General features: G+C 33.4%; 1 protein-coding gene across 2 annotated transcripts in view; it reads right to left on the reverse strand.

Moving 5' to 3' along the window:
- LOC145324970 (nuclear pore membrane glycoprotein 210-like) overlaps positions 1-16,303 on the reverse strand; it is a 56,116-nt gene that overhangs the window by 4,358 nt on the left and 35,455 nt on the right. The window contains exons 22-42 of one of the 2 annotated variants that reach the window (XM_080167744.1): positions 15,020-15,080; positions 14,514-14,645; positions 14,004-14,388; positions 13,566-13,666; positions 13,116-13,259; positions 12,676-12,740; positions 11,900-11,993; positions 11,138-11,227; positions 9,313-9,463; positions 7,992-8,119; positions 7,476-7,545; positions 7,107-7,151; positions 6,652-6,731; positions 5,966-6,144; positions 3,956-4,037; positions 3,414-3,488; positions 3,086-3,184; positions 1,318-1,433; positions 935-1,061; positions 683-767; positions 210-313 (exon numbers count right to left, since the gene is read on the reverse strand). In XM_080167744.1, the coding sequence (XP_080023870.1) occupies positions 210-313; positions 683-767; positions 935-1,061; positions 1,318-1,433; positions 3,086-3,184; positions 3,414-3,488; positions 3,956-4,037; positions 5,966-6,144; positions 6,652-6,731; positions 7,107-7,151; positions 7,476-7,545; positions 7,992-8,119; positions 9,313-9,463; positions 11,138-11,227; positions 11,900-11,993; positions 12,676-12,740; positions 13,116-13,259; positions 13,566-13,666; positions 14,004-14,388; positions 14,514-14,645; positions 15,020-15,080 (2,413 nt within the window). Of the gene's footprint in view, positions 1-209; positions 314-682; positions 768-934; positions 1,062-1,317; positions 1,434-3,079; positions 3,185-3,413; positions 3,489-3,955; positions 4,038-5,965; positions 6,145-6,651; positions 6,732-7,106; positions 7,152-7,475; positions 7,546-7,991; positions 8,120-9,312; positions 9,464-11,137; positions 11,228-11,899; positions 11,994-12,675; positions 12,741-13,115; positions 13,260-13,565; positions 13,667-14,003; positions 14,389-14,513; positions 14,646-15,019; positions 15,081-16,303 lie in introns of both variants that reach the window. The other variant, XM_080167743.1, reaches the window with a different exon arrangement.

Below are 16,303 nucleotides of genomic sequence, written 5' to 3' on the forward strand. Positions count from 1 at the left end.
GATTAACCACCCCATATTACATTTTTGCACCTTACTTCAAGGGGCTTGTAAGAAAAAAAACTTATAAATTTTGTATTTGGGGGGGTTGTTTTACCCCAAAAGCCCCTAGAGGGATAGTGCGTTAATTAGGTTGATAACTATAAAAACAATCCCATTCGGCCAAAGCAACCCCCCCTCCTTGTAATGTCAACCATAAAAAGTATATGTACCTGTTTAGTAGTAAGTTTAATTCTGGCAGGACCAGCCTTCTTGGCAATAGCAACACCGGCAGGACTAAACACAAGCTGTCCTGCTGGCTCTACACTCCATGATCCTGAAAAAAAGAAATTGATGGTTAAATGACAAGTGACAGAAAAATTGCGTTGTGGCCCAGTGGTAACATAATGAGTTACGTTGCAGTGGTGAAAGTTCGAGTTCAAGTCTCCACAAATTGATGGCGACACTTTAAAATATTGGTGACTTCTTTTGAGAGGTTAGTGGTACCCTCCCATAAAAAAGTTGTAAAGCTTCCCAGGATCATAATACATTGTAAGGGAAAACCATATCGGTTCAACGGTTAGCGAGTTCCTTACAAACAGACACACTGAGATCCTTTTACTTTATTATAAAAATAAGACTATCAATACATTTATTAAAATATATCTATATTATGTAAAGGTTTTAAAAATCTAATAATGATCACCTTGGCTAACTTGCTGGATATTTGTGTTAAGTTGTATGACATCCCCAACTGTCAGAGTAGATGGAACAGAAATTGAATCTCCAACCTATAAACAAAAAATGGCTAAAAGTGCCTATTGAAATTATTAATAAAATATTGTTGTCTACATCGTAAGATGATTCAATGAAAAATTATTTTTTGTGGTCTTAATACCGGAATTGGAATAAATCATGTTTGTCTTTATATCCTAATAAATTTTTAGTAATGTAATACCTGAGAAACGGCCCAAGCGGTCAAATCAGTTGTCCTGTCTGAAATCTTGTGTACAGTGTAGCCATTAGACAGCAGGCTAAGCCCTAATTTACCAGTTCCTGCAGGGGTAAGCTTGGACAGATCAAACCTAAACAAACAGTCATAATTACTTCAATACAGTTGAACAGTAAGTTCTTAGTATTTTCTGTAAAATTGGTGCTTTCACCCAAAACTAAATTCGAACACTGAAATACCCTCTCTCTTTATTTTTTGAATAAAAAAACTTATCTTTATATTTTCGAGTTTCTGCTGTTTCTCTAACCCTGCAGAGTTGATCCATTAACGATAATATCCATGCATTGATCTTTTAAACTTTACTTAACCTAACCTAATTAAAATCTAACCTGGAAGGTCTGGCCTTCAGATCCAGGGGACAGGCAACAAACTTTCTCCCAAGGGCGTCATGACAACTCACTTCAAGGTTGACAGCTCCACCGCGAGGCAGTTCAACTGATCCTGTTATAGATCCTTGATAGCTTTGAAGATCTAGGGTAAAGCGGGGCGAACTCGGACTTTTTTTCGGTTTTTTGAACCTGCAAATCGTAAAAATTATTTTTTTTAAATGGGACCAAGACCAGTAGAAAGATCTCGGAAAAGTCGATCAGGTCCTAAAAGGACGTAAACCTAGGACTTTGGGAAGTTTGTCAAAATTGATCTCTAAAACAGCACCGACTTCGCCCCGCCTTGAGGCGAAGTCGGTAGGGCATTTTCAAGCTTTGAAAAATCGATGACGTATTGATTTTATTACAGCATGCCCAAAAGGTAAAAGTTGCTAAATGTAATAAAGAGTATGCACAAAAAATTTTATTAAGATAGGTCAATTTTTTCTACCAAAAAAAATAATTTTTCCGAAGTACGCGAAATTTGACTTTTTTTTCGAAATTTTTTTTGATAAAAAACATAAAAATACTACTAGAAAAAATAACTTTTTATGACTTTAAAGGCCTGATCCTTAAAATTCAGGCAATTTTGAATAGATTTGGCCAAAAAAAAATTAGTTCTATTAGCAAAATTTCCTAAAAAAATCAAGTTGAAAAAAAGAGAAAAGTTTGGCAAAATCTGTGGTCGATTTTCCAGCTTCAAAAAACCTATGACATATTGATTTAATAACAGCATGCCCTAAAGGTTAAAGTTGCTAAATGTAATAAAGAGCATTCTCAAAAAAAATTATGAAGATCGGACAATTTTTTCTACAAAAAAAATATTTTTTTTCTAAGTACGAGAAATTTGACTTTTTTTCTCGAAAATTTCACTTTTTTATATAAAATTGAAAAAGTTAGTATAAAAAGTGAAAAAACCGAATTCGCCCCGCTTCACTTTTAGTCGATTTAAGAAAAAACTATACAAGCTTTTTTAAAGTTTTAAACGGAAATGGATAGCCTATTAGATTCTTAATAAGTCCCCTGAAGACGTCTAAGCTCTAGCTCTTACCAGTTTTTGTCCAACTTACCGTTTTTCCGACCGAAGCAAAAAAATCGAAAAAAAAATTTTTTGTCGTCCGACTTTAAGACCCAATAAGTACCCTAAAAATTCATCTCACAAAAATTTAATTTTATACTTTTTTGTAGGCAATTTAATAAGGAACAAATTTGATTTTATGTTTTTTTCTGTCAGTCGATTAGAACATGGAGAAAAATGTCATTTAATGAAGGTGGTCAAAAAAATACCGACTTCACCTCAAAACCGAGATCGCCCCGCTTTACCCTATTTAAAGACGTATTTTGAAGTGATTGATCTAAATGGTTTGTTTCAAGGATCATAAGGTTAAGACAATGAACTATATTTTAATCCATTCCCATTCATAATTTTAAAAATATTCTTTTTGTAGGTTACATTTATTGGTTAAAACGTTTAGGCACTTCTAGGTTACACTGACCAATTATAATCCCCAAAGTTTTAGAGCCACCTAATAAGTGAACGTTTTTACCAAGTACCAAGTTGACTGTCAAAGTCTCCCTCCCTCCCTGATTTTTCCATCTCCAATTTTAGAAATTAAAATAAGACCTTCAGCTACAGACGGCCGGACAGACTAGTTGCATGACAGGAATTCAGGATTCCGACTTAAGGTCAAATTTTGAGCAGATTTTAAAACTATTAAGACTCTATTCCTGAAGTGGCTGTCCAGCTGGCAGGAGCACCAGAAGCCTGCAGGACCAGGTAGTGAACAGGACGGACCTCAACAACCCAACTTGTATGCAGTTTTATTCCAACCTTAAAAAGAAATGGTACTTTCGTTGTAGCTTATTCCAAATTTCCCAAGTTAAAGGATGAAATATACTCTTTTTAAAACATTATTACCTATTAACACTTGCTGGTTTTAAAGAGTAAATGTATTTTTCTGTCGAGTTGCTGTTTTGAAACAAAATTATGGTTAATCGTTAACTTTTTGGTAATGAAGTCATTTAAGTGAGGAAATGAAACAAAGTCATATTCAAAATACCTCTTCTTCGACAGTAGCAAGAATGTTAGAGGTACTAGAACCGGTGGGAGCTCCAGTACTGGAGGCTGCTGATACCTAAATAAAAAAACATGTCATTCAGCAGCGCAACAATAACAAAATTTTAGAAAATAAAACACTTGAATTAGGTGAAGTGGAAATCATAATTTCAATTTCCTAATGATAATTAGGTGTCCGTCGACTATCGGACGTATATACAATATACATTTCATACTCTAATAAGGTACGCTTCACGACGAAAAGGGTGCAATCAATTAAGAAGTATAATATTTTATGAAAAGTATTTTATAATATTGAAGAATCTAAATAGATAAGAAAATGGACGATAAATAGATATACAGATGATGATAAACAAAATTACCTCTTTAATAGGTTTAAATTACTGGGTTGGAAAGGGGTAATTTTAAACCAAACAATTAAAATTAAATGAAGAATATGTACACATAGTTTTAGAGCAAAAAAAAAATAAGATAACTTTGTTATAATATCAGTCCAATGTCCACTCCCTACCCTGAAAATATTACCTTTACTAGACCCTTAGAGTCTACACTGAGGCTAGGACTAGTACTTGAGTCAGAGATCTTACTGTACACAGATTTTCCATTCCTAAACAAAATGATAAATTACAAGTTGTTTGGACTTTAAGACAGAGGTATATATTTTTTTTATCAAATCATATAGGTAGGTAGTCAAATACAGAATGTATCCTTATTTTGGATTACAATTCGTGGGTGGGTATGGGAAATATACCCCAGCTTTAAGATTTATTTAAAATTTTTACTACAAACACCCTTTAAAAAAAACATGTTAATATATCCTAATACATTAGCAGATAGACATCCAATTACTGCATAGAAAGACTGTGAATATTTTCCAGTATGATTTCGAACACGATTTATATCCGCAGGTTTAAAACCGATCCTGGACAATAATGAAAAATCATGTATTGTATCGTGAATATGATAATATTAATACCAGTTTTGTTAGCACCGAGGGCTTAAGGCCAAGGGCTATCTTAATCTTATAATTTTAATTTCACTAACTACGTAAAGTTGTCTTCAATACGACGAGATAAATAAGTATTCTAGTGAATAAAACCGAATGAAAATCAGCTAATATATGCCAAATTTCAAATTGTGTAGGGTAAGGGGGGGGGGAAGTTTCGGTAAGGGGCTATTCTCGGTAATTTCGACCTACCTTCATTAAATGACCTTTTTCTCCATGTTCCTTTCAAATGACAGAAAAAAACATAAAAGCAAATTTGTTCCTTATTAAATTGCCTACAAAAAAGTATAAAATGAATTTTTTGTGAGATGAATATTAAGGGTACTTATTGGGTCTCAAAGTCGGACGAAAATTTTTTTTTTTCCAAACATTTTTTAGTAGGTGTGTAAAGATCGACCTACACAAAAATTGGTAAGACCTAGAGCTGATCTGAAAAACTTTTTGAACTAGAAATTGCCCGCTTTTTCCAAATCCGTTGAGAGCTTTAAAATCGGGTTAATATTTTTTTCAAAAATGACCAAAGTTGGCGCCGGGGGAAAAATCGGTAATTTCAAAAGAAATTAAAATTCAACTTTTAAGGTCATGTTTTCATGTTTTCTTTTGTCAAATCTATTATTCCATATGGACTTTTTAAGAATTAGGCCTAAAAACGAATAGAACAGATAAAAAACAAAAAAAAAATAATTTTATTTTTTGAATCAAAATTTTGCGAGGAAAAAATCAAAATTTCTGGTCCTTATAAAAAAAAATATTTTTGACATAGGAGGAATAGTCCGATCTTTATGAATTTTTTTGTGGTTAATCCCAATCACCTATACTAATTATGATTTATTACGCTTGTTTGGTCGTTTGGCCTTTTTTCATCGATTTTTTTAAGGTTAAAATGTAGTCAAGATTTTTTGCAAAGATGACACTTTTGCTTCAAATTCAATTTTTGAGGTCAATTTTTAATCAATTTTCATGTTTTTTGGGCTAAATCTATAGTTCAATGTGAGCTTTTTTAGGATCAGGCCTAAAAAGTAATAAAATACGTTTTTTTCTTATATTAATTTTAAGTTTTTAAAAAAAAATTTTCGAAAAAAAAAATCGAAAATTCGCGTCTTTCAAAAAAATTCATTTTTAACATAGAAGGAATAGTCCGATCATTATGAAACTTTTTGTGGATAATCCCTATAACCTATACTAATTATGATTATTTATGTTTGACTGGCCGTTTGGCCGTTTTTCATCGATTTTTTTTAGGTTGAAAAAAATTACCGATATTTCCCCCGGTGGTGGGGAAATATCGGTAACTTTTTTGCGGTCAATTTCGGCCAACTTCTAAAAGTCCTAGGATAATGTCCTTTTAGGACCTGATAGTCCTTTCCGTAAGCTTTCTACTGGTCTTGGTTTCATTTGAAAATATTAATATTTACCCCATTTTTTTTCAAAAAAACCGAAAAAAAACCGAAATTTCCCCCCCCTTACCCTAGGTAGGTAACAACCATAAAAAAAGGTCTAAAAAAGATTGAAAATAAAAATTGACAAACCTATTAGTATTGAGCTGTAACGTGGATCCCGGGGCGACCAGCAAATGATTTGAGCAGCAGGTATCAGGTGTCTTGGAGTACAGGTCCTCTACGATGGTTATTTCTGTGCTGGCAGTCAATGTTCTATGTTCAGCTACCTGGAATTGGCCGCTGGCGGCCAGCTTTTCTGTCACACGAACCTGCCAAGTAATAAAATACATATTAGTCAGGGAGTGAATTATTAAAATAGTCCCCAAAGTTTTATAATAGCGTTTTCTTATTCGTTAACATAACAACTTTTGGGACTTTTTTGAATTTTTATTGGTTTGTTTATTAAGTTGATTGTCCAAACGTTTCAACCACTTATTGTAATTTTAAAAAGGGAGCTGTACATCAATTTATCGGCCATTGTCTTATCCCTTTAGATCCCCAGGATTTACAGATAGTTTCAGAGTTGATAAGCTAGCTAGATAATAAAATCTTTACCTTGACTGAAATAACAGCTTTACCAGGAGCTTGTCCATGGAACAGAGCCACACCAGAATTATAAAATCTTTACCTTAACTGAAATAACAGCTTTACCAGGAGCCTGTCCATGGAACAGGGCCACACAGCTTGATAATAAAATCTTTACCTTGACTGAAATAACAGCTTTACCAGGAGCTTGTCCATGGAACAGAGCCACACCAGAATTATAAAATCTTTACCTTAACTGAAATAACAGCTTTACCAGGAGCTTGTCCATGGAACAGGGCCACACCAGAATTACTATTTGATAAGCTTAACCCTAAAATATACAAAATTAGGTATATAGGAATATCAAAAGAATACCAAAAAACCATAAAAATAAATCGTGTCTACAAGATTCTATCTTATTGATGTAAATGATTTATTGTTTACACACTGTTGATCCCTTATAATTCCCCCTCCCCCGCACCTATAAGGAGACGTTTCATTTGTCTATCTCCTAAACCTGCAGAGCTACCCATCATCCAATATTACCCAACCTAACCTAAAGTAATAAACAAACAAACGAAAAACAACCCACCTTAATTAATTGTTTTTAAAAAAGCAAGGGGAATAAATAGGATGTGTAAGTGCTCAATAGGTTACTTTGTGTGAAAGCGCCAATAATTTTGATCATGGAATTTATTGACTATACCTGTTTCATGCCAAGAGCTGCGAAGGCTTTCTCCATTTGTTGATCCTTAATAAACAACACAATTATTAGTTAGGCAACAAAATGCCATAATATAGCACAATAAAAAATAGCGAACGTAAGTGAAAGTTACAAAAAGAAAATCTTTTTAAAATATTTGTTAAAAATCAATTTTATAAGGAATCAAATAAAATAAATCAGATACAGAATGAGGAACTCTTTGAGGGACATTTAATCTTAAAAAAATGATAAAAAAACGAAACTAAAGGCAAATCCGATTTTTTAATTTGAAATGGAAGAAAAAGATTCAATCTAACCAATAGCGGGATAATTTTAGAACGCCGCCTCTAGTAAAATATAATGCAAAGGTACCTTGTACACTCCAAGTTATTTCCAGATTAGGCAGAGCTGAAGCAAAACTGTAACCATCAATATTGTCATCCTAAAAAAAATAAGTTTTTAAAAATTAAAACTTTTTCATGTTATCAAGTTAGTAGGTAAGTACCTAGTCTTTTTTTTAAATTGAGTTTTCCTTTACAGTGGAACTTTATTTTTTACTAGGTATTTTTTTCCATGAAGTATATGGTATTATTAATGTTGCTACACTACTTATCTACAATCGAACATGATTGTCCTTGATGGTAAAAACAGATCTATAGTACCTATAGATGTATATACAGATAACTTCCTCCCTCTCTTTTCAATGACCTTTTCCGCCTGCTAGCAAATTGATTTCTGATACTTAGCTGTTTTTAATATAACCGACACCATTGGTTGATTTTCAATGACCCAATTAAAAGTCGGCAAAAGGACACTGCGATGGGAAGATACAAATATTTAACCCCATCCCCCTCTTGTGTTTTACTCTTATATAGTAAAAATGTTTACCTGGCCAAGAATGTGTACAGGCAGGGTGCCACCAACCACTATTTTCTTGGTGGGTGTATGTAGTCTGATGTCTGTTAGAGCAACCACGTGAACATGAACTGTGTCACGGCTGTACTCCACTCGTCGACCTACAATCAATGGACTGTTTATTGCAGGTCTTTTGTCTGAAGGTGCTTTCCGCTAGATTTTCAGAATAAGGGAAAGTAAATGAATCATCAGGCAAATTTTATATAATGTGTAGGTAGCTTCTTAAAATATTATTTGATCATTAAAATTTAGAAGAGATAGTTCCACGAAAGGATATATCTTTGTCTTTGTGTATATCTATGCAGAAGGATCTCGCAAACCACTGGACCGATCTGGTTCTTCTTGTAGGTCCATATGAGGTTTATAACTATTTTTGAGCAAGGTATCACTCTTCCAAGTGATATCACCCTAAGGAAAAAAATCCCTACCATACATTTTTTACTTTTGTTTAAAAGCTAAAAATTAAAAGGGGAGGGTCAACATACCCCACCCCTCACCATCTTTTAGCCACTAGTTAATAATAGGTATTCTACATAAAAAAAATAATCTTACTACTTTGAATACATTAACATTATAATTTTTTCGAATATCTATCCCTTTTATGCGGTACTTCAAACTTATTTTGCAATAAAAGGATATTGCTAATTTGCGAAACTAAGGTACTTCAAAATTCTCAATATATTCCTCAACAATCTGTAATCTGCCAATAACTAACTGGAATTTTGCAATAAAAGAATTGCTAATTTGCGAAACTGAAATGACCAATAAATTTGCAAATAATTTTACAATTTAGTGGGCGAAGAATAAGATTATATTTTAAAGCTTCACTTTTAAATAAATCTTAGTAAAATATATCAAATTTGAGATTCATTTTAACAAATATTAACTTTAATCTTTATTCATTAAATAGAAACAATACATTTTGTCTACTTCTGTGCTTCTAAAAATTATCTGCTCCAGAAACAAAATCTCTGTCCTGTTTTAAGTCTATTGACTACCTAGACAACTTTGTATTTCACATCCTTTTTCTAGAAGTGTACAGAACAAATCCCATCCTCCCTTATTTTTAAAAATAAATTGAAAATAAGGGGGGGGGGGGGGAGTTTTAAATAGTAAGGTTAACTACCCTATATTGGGTACCGGATATAGGCCCCGCAGAGTTAGCGACCCTGCAGTGGTTATGCTTATAAAAAAAACTATTAGTTTCATTTAATTAAAAAAAAATAAGGGAGGAGAGATGACAGAGCTCAATAGTTTTTTTGGGGGAAAGAACCAGTTATTTCAATTACATTACCTGACTTATGAACTCCGACAGCCCTAGCAGTGAGGGAGGTGGAGCCCAGGTTTGAGCCTGTCACCAGACCATCTCCATTCACAAGTCCAATTGTTGAGTCACCGAGCAAATACTCGATGGTGGCATCCGAGGGTCCACCGGTCGTTAAAACCTGAAATAAAATTTGTTATTAATAGGGTTGGCCATCCGAATCCGCCCAATTTTTGGCCAATTTTGTAATCCGAAACCGGAATCCGTATTTTAATAGCGGATTCGGATTCTTAATTGGTAGGCTAAATAAAAGGGGATAACGCCAAAACTGCAAAATTAAAAAAAATACAGTTAAAAAATATATGAATGCACTTCTTACAAAAAAAAGTTGTAATATTCATTCCTTGGAAGAAAGATACTTTTCCTTCATATAGGAAAAAATCATAATCATATTCAATCGAAATATAAAATATAAATATAAAAGGTGAATGAACCCAACTTTCTGAACATGTTTTTTTTATGTATTTAGAATTTAATTTGTTGACTTACATTTACATTTTGTTTGAAGTAGGGATGGGAATCCGTCGAATTTTTGGGCCGGATTCGGATTCCGGATTCTGAAGGAATCCGTCAAAAAAAGTGACGGATTCTTGCGGATTCCGGATTCTTATTTTTGGCGGATTCCGGATTCGGATTCCGGATTCTAGCAGTATTTTAAAAGGCCGTCCGTCACAGAGGGATAGCTTTTTTCATTTATTTAACACTATGTTACTTGGTTGAAGCCTTGATTTGTTTAAAGTGTTAAAGTGTTAAACATTTACATCACATTAGTAATTATTAAAATTTGTTATGTACAAAAAAATTTAAGAGGGAGTTGTAAGAAAAAAAAAAAGACGGTAATTTTAGCCTACCAATTTAGAATCCGGAATCCGCTATAAAAAACGGATTCCGGATCCGGATTCGGATTCCAAAATAGGCCGAAAATTGGGCGGATTCCGGATTTCGGATTCGGATTCCGGATCCGGATTCCCATCACTAGTTTGAAGAACATTGTAATTCAATACTGCAAAATCAAAGTTATGAAGAAAAAGTCTGAGCAACAAGGTACTTGTACAATTTTAGATCCTTGTAATTAAAAGTTAAGAAAGAGTAGGCGCTAGTTTTAATTTGATGATCATGCTGTACAGTACATTGATAACAATGTATTATGTTTATGGTAACGAAGCTAATATATAATTCACTTTGTCTGTCTGTTCGTCCGTCAGTAGGTCGTAAAGCTATGGAGAAAATGGAATTTTCAAGACGGCTATTTTTTTCCGAGGACTTCCTTTACCTATGACCATCTGGTATGTGATTTACATGGTCTGTCAGTCTGTCAGTCAAGCAACAAAATATAAATATCAAAATAAAAAAGTAAATGTGAAAGATTTCAGGATTTGTTTTACCAATAATTATATTTTTAATTTATAAAAACAGAAAATCTTCTTTTTAAATCACTTTTCAGTATTTTTCTCAGATAATTTTTTGTGCTTCGCTAATTATGGATGTTGTCCTACAGGTTGTATTGTGTGAAAATGTGAAAAATGCTTTTATTGTGTGTTCAACGAAAATAGTGAATTATAAAATGAAAACTAGTTTTGTTAGCGAGGGCCTTCCTTCGGGCCCTTGGGTCTTACAAAACTGTTATTAGTCTTATAATTTTAATTTTAATAATCGTGGACAAATGTCTGTAATACGATTCTAAACATGATTATTCAGTAAGACTGAGAACTGGTTCTAATCCAGCGGATATAATTAGGTTTCGAAGCCATACTTAAAAGGTAGTTATAGAGTAGCTGCGCAAGTAGAGACATACCTGGAAAGAAGCTCCAATAATGAGAGTGATATTTCTTGGTTCAATCCTTAATGGAGGAAAAACTTGGACTGGTGCTGGCTCACTGGAAACCTAAAAAGGTATACAATTATGGTTTTCACAAAATAAGGTTTCCCTTTAAGTGTCTAGTCGATTACAGAAACCTCCTTCTATTTTAATATTATTTATATTTTTTTATGGCGGATTCCTGGCCATGATGTAAAAGTTATTTATCGCATCGTATAATAGACATCTTTCCCCGAATATTAAATAAAAATCATGATAATAATAAGTTTTCTTGTATTCATTCGAATCCGGTGGATAGGAACCGGTTCTCATCTATACGAAAAAACTATGTCAAGCATCGTATTATATCCAGTTTTCTACGAATATAGAAATGTACAATCATAAGATTAAAACCAGTTTTTTTAGCCCCGAGATGCCGAAGGCACGGGCTTATAATTGTACATTCTATATCCGCGGAAAGCCGTTTATAATACGATGCGAGAAATAACTATTATTAGACTGGTCCCTCGAATCTAACAAAACTTGTTTTTATCTTATATTTTTTCATTTTAATATCCACGGAAAGCTGTCTACAATAAGATACGATAAATAACTATTCAGGTCATTAAATGAAGAAAAAGGAAAAAAATTCAGCTATCTAATTCTAAAATATAAGAATACAATGGGTTTCATTTTCAATCCAATTATTAGATTACATCTCACATGATTTATAATGTAGCTGCGCTACTAGTAACCAACCTTGATGCCCAAATAAGAAGCAGTGGCAACCAACTGTGTACTTCCTAATTTATCTCCTTTAACACTTGGTGTTAGGCTTGTCTCTTTTCCAACACTAAAATGAACAACAACACAAATTAATACATTTCGCTAATCGAAGCTTTTCAATACTTATGTATTTTCTTAGGGAGGAAGGGGACATTGGACTATAAATTACGCTTGTACCCAAAGTTTTCTTTACCCCATCCACCATACCGAACATTGAGGAACCTATTTTCCAATATCCGAGGACTATATTAGCAACCTAAATTAATGACAATAGTATTCTCTATCCATTCCTAAAACACTTTGGACTGATTAACAATGAAATAGTATTTTTGTGTCTAAATAAAATCCTCTTCAACAAAATTAATCCGTAATTATTGGATATAAAGCTTATCTTCCTTTAATTTTTGGAATAATATCTTATCACACTTCTTATGGGTAATTCTTAGTATTAATTTTAAATATTTCTGTCTAAAATCAAAAGTAAAAAGGACAATTTTAGGATAAAACAATTTAGTTGCTAAATTTGTTAAAAAATAGGTACTCCTTTTATAGATTTAAATTAATGGTTAAAAAGTTTAAACACAACTTGTTTTGAAACAACCAATCAAAACTCAGTAAAAGCCAACGAACAAAAATAAATGGTTATAAATTTTACAAGTGTAATTTACAGTCCAAAGCCTCTCCCTCCCTGTAGCTTTGCTATCAAGAAATAGAAGAATTGGAAACTAATTGAGGTATCAATAATTTACCTAACAATATCCGACTGGGCTGCCACTGAAAGCACCACGTAATCAAGAACACTGGAATCCAATAACTGAATATACATTAAAATTATTCTCAATTGCTTCTTCAAGATTGCAAACAAAACAGTCAGTTTATGGCAGGTATTGTAAATAAGTCACTGTGAACGTCTAATTTATTATAAAAAATAATGAGATATAAATAAAAATCTTAGCACATATGTCATGAAAAATTAAGCCATTTAAAAATGAAAAAAAAAGTGGTCAAGTTATGAACAAACTAAAAATAATCATAGGAATTTTAAGTTGTGTTAATAGCAGACACACAGCCAGAGGCCATTGTCTTGTAGGTCCAAACAAAAGACGAGAATGTAACAAAATATTATATTCAATTGGTGGAAAGAGGGAAAACTAAATGCCATAATAACCCGAGAAGGCATAAACACTACCTTGTTGTTAGCCGAGTAGAGCCTGACTTCGCCATTCAACTGCCTGCCCATCTCCACCCTGTCCAGGATATCCAGCTCAACCTTGACAACCCCCTTCACATGGACACTGCTGCTTCCTGGCTCAACAGCTGACAGGCAAAGATCCTAAAATACACAATAGTTATTTATCGCATCGTATTATAGACAGTTTTCCGCAGATTTGAAATTCATGGAAAATTGTCTATAGTACAATGCTAATTATACATGATTTTTCTTCAGTATGGCTGAAGCCGGTTCTAATCCAGAGGCATATGACATTAATAATAAGAATAGGAGGCACGACTTGACTCGTAACAGCCTCAACTTATTCCTATGTGGCCCGGACCGTTTTAGAATCTCATTCCTTAAGATTCCTTGGTATTTTTAATACTTTTTGCTGAAAACATTTTTAAATATATTGAACTTTTTTACCTTTAACACCAGTTGAGTATTCCCCGGCTGCATGGGAGTTACCAGAATTGATTGATTGTTGTGATGGTAATTAGCTTTAACTATCTCCTGTCCAGCTACGCCTAGGTATATTAACAAGATTAGATTTAATAAAAACTGATGTCTTGATGAAATATAAAATAGATTACTTACTGTTCTTTAATTTAAAGATATACAAAACCCTTAGAACGTCTAAAAGTTATTTAATTTCTATCATTAAAAGCTACAAAATTGAAATCCGAAGAAAAACTGCAAAGATGCACAAAATCTCGTTGAAACAGTCACACATGCAGAAACTACATGCCTTTTTTCGAAGTAAAAACAACAAACAAATTGAGATTTCATTTAGATTAGTTAAGTTCCTAATCAAAACATATAAGGTATTTTATGCGAAGTGCTAAAAAAGGTTTAAAACCTTACCTTTCGGTAAAGTCTCCAGAATAAAGTATCCACTGCCCTGGACAGCTTTGCCGGCCGTATGAGCAGACTTATGATGGAAAACCTCCATGGACTTTGGCTCAATCCTGGCGTCCTCCACAAGCGCCAGCTTGACAGTAGACTCTGGTGGGCTGGATAAGAGGCCAGGTTTTGGTAGGCTTGCCTTGATATCAAGGCTACCAATTTTCTTATTGACCTTCAACATTTGATAAGGCTTGCTTGGTTGTTGCAAAAGATCTAGCTGTTTCTTCCTGAGTAGACCAGTAGTGGCCTCCAACTGACCTAGGCTGCTATCAGAGAGGCTCCAGGACACATCGACACTATCAACACCGTCAAACACACGGCCTTCACTGTCCTTTACGTCAACCTTAAGAAAAAGAAAAATAAGCCTACAAATTATCAAAGTAAATAACTTAATAAGCAATACTAAATAAACAAAAGTAAAGTTTATAGGGCATGAATTAAAAAACATCTAATATGTTTAATTGTTACCTGAAGAGGCAAGTCTAGGTAAGCCTGTGTGGCCACACGTCCAGCTCTGGCACTTGCAGGACAAGGTGGCAGTCCTACAGGTCCTTGGATCAGCGGCGTCAACTGGATTCCGGAAGGGGTGCCGCAAATAACCTTAAATTAACCATTTCATGAATATCAGGAATAGGTAAAATGGTTTTCCTCAACAAAGTGCCTTAAAGAGCATAAACCCTCCCACCCTTATTCTATAATAAATTTAAAAATGTTTTTCGTTTATTACTTTAGTTCCGTGGTAGCACCTCAGGTGTTCAGCAAATAGATTACAAATATTTTTTTCAATCAAATATAAGGGGGAGGGAGGTTAAGTGCTCAATAAGCACTAAAAGGAAAGCAAAGGTTAAACAAACAAACAAAATAAATACTTATTACCTATACATTTGGCTATCTTAAAGAAATTATATACCTAAAATTTATTATGATTTAGATAAAAATAAGTCTGTAAACCGTAAAAAATGTAAATCATTCACCTTTACTGTAGATGTAAGAACAACGGGTTTGGGAAGACTTTTACTTTTCAGATTTCCAACACTGAAAACAAAGATATCAAAATATTAACTAGAATAATTTTAATCAATGCACAATGGGGCAAATCAATCAAAAAGGGGATTTAATTATTTAGTACCCTTAAAATTCATCCCACAAAAATTTCATTTTATACTTTTTTGTAGGCAATTGAACAACGAACAAATTTGCTTTTATGTTTTTTTCAGTCATTTGAAAGGAACATGGAGATAAAGGTCATTTAATGAAGGTAGATGGAAAATTTCCAGATTAACCCCTCCCTAAAAATAGCGCCCCCTTACCCTACCCATCTATCTATTAATCTATCTATCCATCCGTCTATCTATCCATCTATCTATCCATCTATCTATCCATCTATCTATCCATCTATCTATCCATCTATCTATCCATCTATCTATCCATCTATCTATCCATCAATTTATCCATCTATCTATCCATCTATCTATCCATCTATCTATCTATCCATCTATCTATCTATCCATCTATCTATCTATCCATCCATCCATCCATCTATCTATCCGTCTATCCATCTGTCTATCCATCTGTCTATCCATTTACTCATCCATCCCTCTATCCATCTTTCTATCCATTTACTCATCCATCTATCTATCCATCCATCTATCCATCCCTCTATTCATCTGTCTATCCATTTACTCATCCATCTATCTATCCTTATATCTATTCATCTACCTATCCATCTATCTATCCATCAAAATATTCAAAATGTCAAATTTGGGGTCATTTAATTCATTTCAGTAGAAGGGGAGAGGATGGTGTAAAGTGGTGGATGGGGATTCTTATTTTAACAAGCTACAAGTTTCACTTAATAATAAATCCATTATAAATGTGAGCATGATTGACATGAATTTTTATTGGCTAATATCTATATTTATAATGATATTATGATTCTTGTTTACTGTTTATATGTATACTAGCAGATTCGCCCCTAGCCTCTATGGGCTTTGCTCCAAGAGGTAATTAAACAAGGATGACAACATCCATAGAAGCGAAGCTCTGAAATGGAAGGACAAACGAACACTAACACTTGTGAAGTGTCAGAACTAAATATAAATTGTAATTAAAACTGATTAAATACATGTTACTGTTTAAGGACATACTGACGTTTTTAGGACTTTTATAGAGATGCTTCGCTTATAACACTATACCTTATTGTACTAGGAATCAGTATTCAAAAATCAGATGAATAGAATGTTTTTAACATTCAAAAC

This window comes from Acartia tonsa, chromosome 7, assembly GCF_053477335.1.
Source record: "Acartia tonsa isolate MP-2025a chromosome 7, ASM5347733v1, whole genome shotgun sequence".
NCBI lineage: Eukaryota > Metazoa > Arthropoda > Copepoda > Calanoida > Acartiidae > Acartia > Acartia tonsa.